The sequence below is a fragment of the Glycine max genome, chromosome 4, assembly GCF_000004515.6.
Source record: "Glycine max cultivar Williams 82 chromosome 4, Glycine_max_v4.0, whole genome shotgun sequence".
NCBI classification, from domain to species: Eukaryota; Viridiplantae; Streptophyta; class Magnoliopsida; order Fabales; family Fabaceae; genus Glycine; species Glycine max.
Genome location: NC_016091.4, coordinates 7204514 through 7212321, shown reverse-complemented (window position 1 = coordinate 7212321; position 7808 = coordinate 7204514). Strand labels below are relative to the sequence as shown.

Here is a 7808-nt window from a genome sequence, read left to right as displayed (position 1 = left end):
TTATGATCAAGAACAATTTAAATTAAAATTATAAAGAATTTATTTTTCATTATCATAATCTATGATAACAAACTTTTAAAAGAATTTGTTAAATTAACAATTTAATAAAATAATAAATATGATAATAAAATAAAAATAATTATATATTAAAATTGATAACATGATGGATTAAATTTTTGTATATATACATTTATCTCCAACCCAGTTTTCATAAATTTTCAACAGGATGATGGAATCAATGAATGCAAAACGTATCCCTCTCAACTCTCAAGTTTCTACTCTTTCATCTTTCATGTTGCTTAATATGGACTGCGTGTAATTATGGCTTAAAAGAAACATACTTAGAAGGGAGAATGTCAAGTGTCAAATTCTTTTGTATGAACTAGATATATAAACTTAGACGGCATATCAAATTGGGATATCTTACAAGTGCTTTAGATTTTAATCATTTATAACATGTACTTCAAAATTTACAGGCTGGGGATGTTACGAAAAGGATACTGAAAGCTGTGGACTGTTACTGTAACATTCTCAAATAAAGGGCTTTGTTATGGTTGCTCAGCCAGAGTTATATCATGCTCTTGTTGCTATGACGTGAATTATTAATATTAGAATATGAAAAAACATAATTATTTAAAAAAAAAGTGATATGCACGAATATTAAAGAAGCATAAAAGAAAATAAGGAGAGACAACAACTGAAAAAAAAAAAAAAAAACAAATGGGACTATAGATAGATTTTGGTGGCGCATATGCCCCACTAGAGTTTAAAGCATTCTAGGGATTCGCCAAAGTTAGGTACTCTTGTGCTGTTCTACTTTTCTTTCCTACATCCTAATACTGTTTAATCTATCAGACAAAGGACCAATTGATGAACATAAAACAGATGCAATGAGCAGATTCTTCTTCGTTTAACACTTTCCATGCAACTGCTCTCTCATAGGATACTGGCCTTCCCATGCTGGATAAACAGATACCACCTTGAATACACATGAAACCCTGCACCAAAATAATACATACATCGTTACAAAGTGAAGTCCAACTGTTCCGAGTAACAATTAATTAAAACAGAGAAGCACTGATGATATAGCATTTAAATAAATAAAATTCTACTTAGTTAAGTAATCAAAATGAAAAATTATTTTTATTCGGTCCAGTAAAAAAATACATCTTACCTGCTGCATTATCTGGGGGAACTCGGTGCACAGAGTTTTCTTTCCATTGTCATCAAAAATCTTTTCCAGAGTGATGTCTTGAAGTGCAACCAATGTTGTCTCAAGCATGTCAAGTCCAGCTTGATTTGCAAACGTGAAAACGGGTAATGCCTGGCAAAAAAATCATATATATTTATACTTTCCTTAATATTATCATTGTAGAATAAGAAAAATGATGGAAATAAAACTTAAAAGACGGTAAATAAGGATAAGGATATATAGGCTCATGACTTGGGAAACAACAAATTGTCTAATACAAGCTGAAATGAAAACTGACATCCATTTAAAAAAAAATAATCAAATTCTTACAAAAGTAGTAGTGTAGAACATCACAAATGAAATTTATTAGCATAAGTGGGAATAAAGAAATAACCTTTAAAGAGCAGCACAAAACTGCATCTGAGTGATGCCAAAGAGACTTGAGAATGGATTCACTGCCTTCACATTTTAGAAGTTCTACCCCAAGATAGAACCTGCCAAACAGATAATCATAATATAGGTCATGCTTCCATGGTAATTCAAGAAACTTCAGTTATGCATAGTCAAGGTTAGAAGTAACATGCCGGTAGCTGTTACAGATCCATCGAGCAAGTGTTTGTGCCTCAGGAGTGCCAGGTGGTAAGTGGAAAGCATTGTGAGAACCAAAGCGCGAAGGAGAAAGTGCTAATGAAACCCTTTGAACAGATGCAATGATACTACGAACATATTGTCTGGCCATGGTTGCTATGTTCTCCTGAAGGTGGACTTCAAACGCAAACTGGAATGCTATTGTCATCACAGACTTTGTGCTCCCGGAATGACCTGAGTTGTCACCAGCTGCTTTGTTTGCTGTTGTTCCAACTTCAAGTGCAGAAGCCAGATCAAGTGTACGGTTTGGACTAGCAGCATCCTGCATCATATCATATCACTATAAGAGACCAACAATATAACAGAAAACAGAAAATCAAAATCCTTACTTAAACAACCAATTTCAAAAACAATACAATCAAACTATATGCTAGCTAATAGACTTACTGTGCCAGAATCAAGAGGTATGATGCGAAAACCAGAAGGTAAAATGGGCGCATCATCAGAGAAAGATGCATCGATTGGAGCAAAAACAAGTTCTGCGCTGGTGCCAACTGCATGCTCATCCACTCCACTGCAAAGCTGCGGACAGGTGCAACCAGAAGAACTGTTAGCTATGGACTTGATGTTGGAAAGAACCTTCTGAACTATCTATATGCAGATATCATTGTTACAGCTATTCAATTCAAATCCAAATCAACACTTGTTCATATTTCAAACATAGATCCCTAGTCTAAAATATCCCTACAACTGTTCAAATCCCCATTCCTGATATATGGTTGCATCTTATTCTTTGCAAAGAGTGGAAACCATGGATGATTAGCTATAGGGTTGAGCACCTGGAAAGAAATATGTTGTATAAAATGCTATTGTAAAATAATTACTTACTTGCAAGAGGAAAACATCACCAGGTATATTCATGTCGTCCCTATAATAGCCCATGTTTTCAAGCTTGATAACCTCCATGAACTGTTTTAGAGATCAAATGTCAGCAAGTAAGCAATAAACACTCAAGATAAAACCACAAGAATGTTAATTCAAAAATTGAAGGCCAAAAAAGTATGTGTTTAATTAGGACCAAATAACTTGCCTCTTCATGCTCAATTGTGTGGGCTAGTGGAAGAATAACCTGACCCCCAAAACCTCCGGGTCGGGCCCCTGGCAAGCTACAAGGACCAGCTTTAATGGCAGCAGCTGAGTAAGCATCAATACTGCTATCTGCCCATTCTGATCGGTGCTCCCGCAAGAATCTAAGAAGAATTGCTGGAGGGACATTCTACAAGGACAGAAAGAGAGCATGAGACAACTTAATACAATGAAAGTAGATGGTAATTGGAAAGGAAAAGCATTTATCCACATTGATTGTGTATTAATTGCATACCTGTAGCAACATGGATGCTTTGGCACATAGCAAAGAACTGCTTACAGAAGGAAATCCATTGTTGTTATAGCCAAGGTTAACTCCCATCATCTTGCTAGGTGAGGAATTCACAAGAAGGGTAACATCATCAATGCCATCACTCTCTAACATGGACCAGCCATCATCTGCAAACCCATTGACAGCTTCATTAAAGCCCCTGCACAGAGGAAGTTTAAGTTAGATTTCCATAACTAGTCAATTATCTCGAATAAAGGATAATTAAGGGCACAAACTTGCTCAATCTCTGGCTCAGCGCACGTAGAGCTGCAGGCCTTCTTCCCCATCCTGTTACACTTGGCTGAGAAACCTCTTGAGAAATCTGCCTCAAATGACGTAAGGCCTGAATGACAATTACAAATACAATTAGAACTGTCCTTGGCAAGTGGAAATACAAAGTTTAATTAAGTTGTACAATCACAAGAGTATAGTGAAAGCTAATAGGCAGAAACAATAGTCTTACCGCCATAGTTGTCCTTTGAGCAAGCAGCATTGATGACTCATAAAGTGGGCGCAAAACCTCAGGTACACTCCATGGCTGAACCAGCAAGTCAATTTTAAATTATCAAGCAAGGAACAAATTCACATCATCCAATAAAGGTATTATTTATTTACAATACAAACCTCTAGAACCATATGATCAACAATATGAATAATTGATCCCCCTCCTTCGCAAGGCCTTATCAGATACCCGCTTGCCAGCATGTCTGCTCTAACAAAATGCTGCACTGGGGGCATAGCAGGACCATTCTGAGTGTTATTTAGTGATCTTTCACAGACCTAACATTGTCACAATCACATAAGCATTTGAGTTAGGCTGAAGGAGTGAAATAAAACTGAAGAACTATTCTGAAAATAACAAATAACAATGCTACATACCACAAGACTACCGTCCTCTAAAAGTGATGTGTAGCGCAGCAACCAGAAGTCACGACCAGGTGCCAAAGTTGTTGGCGCATACAACTAAACCAGATGACACAGGTTGAAATGTTTATTTAGCAAGAATTCAATTCCAAATACTCATCACAATTATACTAATTTATTGAGATACATCACATTTAGAGCAGCTCAATGATTCCATATACTAATTTATTGAGATACAGATTATAATCATTATATATATTAACTAGACTAAAGTACCTGCATGTAAAGCAGCTCAATGGTTCCACCATTTCCAGTGGACATCACATTTAGAACATCCACAGTTCGGCAATCACGAAACCATGAGAGCCTATCTTTGAGTATTTCGGCAACCTGCACACATCATTTCCATTTTCATTTTCAATCAATTTATCCACACTTACTTCAATGGAATCAGTCATCTAAATTAATATCAAAGAGGAAGGAACTTATACCCTGGCAGGTTCTAGACCAACAAGGCCGCAGGCACGTGCGGCCACTCCAGGGCAACCGTGAGAAATAGCAACGATTCCAATGGAATCCGGACCAGGCTACAAACATTCAGAACAAAAATTAATATTTACATTACACAATTAACCAAAAAAAAAAATTGTGCATGGCCAAAGTATTAAATAGTACACAACACTAGAATAGTGCCCTTTCAAATAAAATTAGCACACCCAATAACTGAAATAGTAAAAGTCCACATCCGCTTATCACATTAACCAGAGAAAACCAAGAAATCATTTGATGTGTGTGTTCTCAGAAATTATAAAATCAAGCTGTTTAATTGATGCTTCAAAACGAAATTAGTATGAGGCCTTGATAAAATACAAAATAAATAAGGAAAACAGTTTAGTCCGTAGAGGATAGGAGCTAGGAAGTAGAAAGGTGATGTGTTTAATTAACAAGTTGGTTTGCTTAATTTAAGAAGGTGGATGTACTAATTATTTTTTCAGTAAATAGAAATGGAAATAACAGTTTGAAAAGAAAAGTGCGGTAACCTTCATCCCAGGCATTTGGACCCACTCGACAGCAGTTCCAGTGGCCTTTGAAAGAAACTCTGCTAAAGTCTCCTCTGCGATGGACAAAAGTCTGCAGAATAGAGACAAAGAAGACAACGCAAAGCACGAGAATAATAATATTCCATCAGTACTAGGATAGAGAAAAAACATAGGATCCAACAAGAACCATGCTTTTATTTTTTCAGTTTCACAGTTCACTGTTCACTCACCCTGCAGGGCTAGCATCCCTCGGCGGATGCTGCTGCGGTGTCAAGTTCCGCTGACCACTCGTCACCACCGACTCACAGCTTGTGTTTGTGTCCGTTGTGGCAAGCGTAGCCTGTTCAACCGTACATCACATGATGAAAGAAAATCATTGCAATAGTTATGAGTAATGAGTATTCATTTTTGTTTGCATAGGCCCCTTGATATATATAAATTTAACCAAACAGACTAGGAAGCATAAGAAAGTAAAAAATAGAATGTAATGAAAGAAACATGTTTTTATAGAATTATTACGTTGTTGTGTGTCTGTTGGCGGAAAAAGCTGTTTTCATAGACGAGGTGTGACACCTGCTTCTGCAATCTGTCGTTTTCCTCCATCAGTAATTTATTCATTGCTGTTAGCTTCCTGTTCACAGCTTGCAGCCGTGATGCTTCTTTCCGCTGCTTCTCTCTGCACCTGAAACAACCAACAAAACAAAAACACCATAATTATTAGTCCCCTCAAATAATTAACAGCAAAAAAAATAATTAAGGCCATGAGGAAGAAGAGATAAAGAAGAAAAACAGGAACTTTGGTAGGGGGGTCGTGGAAGATGAAAAATTAACCCCAATCTTTTTAAATATTTGTCAAGGAAAAATAGAAAATAAAAAACTTGGTTAAAGGAAAAGGAGGCAAGAAACATGAAGAGAACATAAAAAAAGCCAGATTTACACAAACCAAACGACCCTTTTGATCAAATGAATCAAATTCATTTACTTTCAAGTTTCAACATCACACACACACACACACACACATATATATATGCGTATGAATGTTGAAAGCTAAGTATAGGATGGGACACTCTCTGATGAGGTGAATAGAGGAAGGAAAAGAATTGAAGAAAGCAAAGAGGCCAAGAGAGTAGGAGGACTAGTTAATTTACCTTCGGTTTTGGAACCAAACCTTTATCTGTTTGGGTTCGATGTTGGAGAGGATGGGACACTCTCTGATGAGTTGTTGGCGGCGGAGGGAACTTGGTTTGGGACATTCATGGTAGAGTCTTTCCAGTGCTTCAACCTGTTCAGGTGTGTACCTAACGTACTTGCCGTTGTCCAGTGCCACCTTGCTCCCATCTTTGCAGGCTGAACTCACCGTCATCATCCCTTCCAAGTCCAACCCGATTTATTATTATTACTACTACTTATCTTTGTTTATTTCAACCACACAAACCAAGAGGTTTCATTAAGGGGGTGGTGAAAGAAAAGACTATGGGAGTGCTTTGAGAATGAAAGAGAAGGAGGAGGAGGAGAATAAAAGAGGTACTACTCAGAGTTTGTCTGTCACAGTTGTTGGTTCTATTGTATTATAATATATTGGATCATATATGGGAGAGAGAGAGGGAGAAAAAGAGAAGTGAAAGGAAAACGTAGTTTTTCTTTTCTTTTATTGTGTGTGTGTCTGTATAAAGAATGGAAAAGGACCAGTTGGGGGTATGTTGGGATTGGGACAGAGAGATGGGGTTGCTTATAAGAGAATAACCCCAAATATCAGACAGAATAAGCGAACATTTTTTGTTTTCACATCATTCTCCCTCTGCTTTAGCTGTTTTGCCTGTTGCTTTTGCTGTTGCTTTTCTTGCACTACTTCATTTTGGCACTTTGCAACCTCTCTCTCTCTCTCTCTCTTATTATTACCACTCATCTCGCAAAGGTTGTGACTTGTGAGAAACAAATGGGAAAAAAATAAGTACAGTATATGCGACCCACACTCTCATTTACGACGCGTGCGCTGTAAAAACTGTAAAGTGACGTTGGGCAATGTACACTAGACAAAACCCGATACCGTTTCGTTTCATTTCTTTTGTATGGCACTGCCACTGTCAAAAATGTGTTATCTTATGTCCTGCTTCCTTCAAATCAAATCAAATATACCCTTTGTCCCATGCTGCATCATAGTTTATACCGTATGTGCATGGTCCACACTCCACAACTAGTTTTTTTTTGGGGGGGGGTTATTGAGGACAAGTTTTGGTGATACGCTTACAGCCATGAATAAATATATCGGATAACAAGCTACGTTTTAATCACATATCATAGGATTTGTAATAATTTACTGTTTAATCAATTAAATTAGATCTTTTAATTACAAATTATTTGATGTGTTGATATGTCAGAATTTTTTTTCCTTCATGTATCTTTTATCATAAGTAATTAGCGTTGACACATTTATGATCTCAACTATTTAGGTGTCCTATAACTTTTTCTGTTGGACCCAACCCCATAAGTGTTGACACATCAGAATGATCTCAACTATCGTGGGGTCTTAACTTTTTCCTCTAAATTCAACCCAGTAAGTGTTAACATGTACACCACAAAATGATCTCAACTAGTATATATTACGTCAAACTGATGCAATGATCAGGTGAGCTACAAAGATGACAGTATTTTTTGTTGTCTTCCGATTACTTAGGTTAATTAATGAAAAAGAAAAATAGAGGTTAAC

The 7808-nt window shown here is 36.8% G+C and overlaps 1 protein-coding gene across 1 annotated transcript; it reads right to left on the bottom strand.

Moving 5' to 3' along the window:
* Nucleotides 1-713: 713 nt before the first annotated feature.
* LOC100815727 (homeobox-leucine zipper protein ATHB-8-like) lies at nucleotides 714-6814 on the bottom strand. The gene is made up of 18 exons (XM_003522668.5): nucleotides 6250-6814; nucleotides 5621-5783; nucleotides 5332-5441; nucleotides 5102-5192; nucleotides 4553-4648; nucleotides 4338-4451; nucleotides 4077-4160; nucleotides 3822-3977; nucleotides 3661-3735; nucleotides 3434-3540; nucleotides 3162-3357; nucleotides 2871-3056; nucleotides 2669-2749; nucleotides 2228-2362; nucleotides 1777-2102; nucleotides 1587-1686; nucleotides 1175-1324; nucleotides 714-998 (listed from the first exon to the last, which is right to left on the bottom strand). The coding sequence occupies exons 1-18, from the start codon at nucleotides 6465-6467 to the stop codon at nucleotides 852-854; spliced, it is 2535 nt and encodes an 844-aa protein (XP_003522716.1). The 5' UTR covers nucleotides 6468-6814; the 3' UTR covers nucleotides 714-851.
* Nucleotides 6815-7808: the final 994 nt, after the last annotated feature.

Bases quoted from the DNA above. Each gene is read 5' to 3' on its own strand.
- LOC100815727 (XM_003522668.5), bottom strand. From the start codon at position 6,467: ATGATGACGGTGAGTTCAGCCTGCAAAGATGGGAGCAAGGTGGCACTG. The intron at 2,103-2,227 runs GTAAGTCTATTA...GATATGATGCAG, and splicing joins TACCTCTTGATTCTGGCACA to GATGCTGCTAGTCCAAACCG. The intron at 1,325-1,586 runs GTTATTTCTTTA...TTTTTTTGCCAG, and splicing joins TTTTGTGCTGCTCTTTAAAG to GCATTACCCGTTTTCACGTT.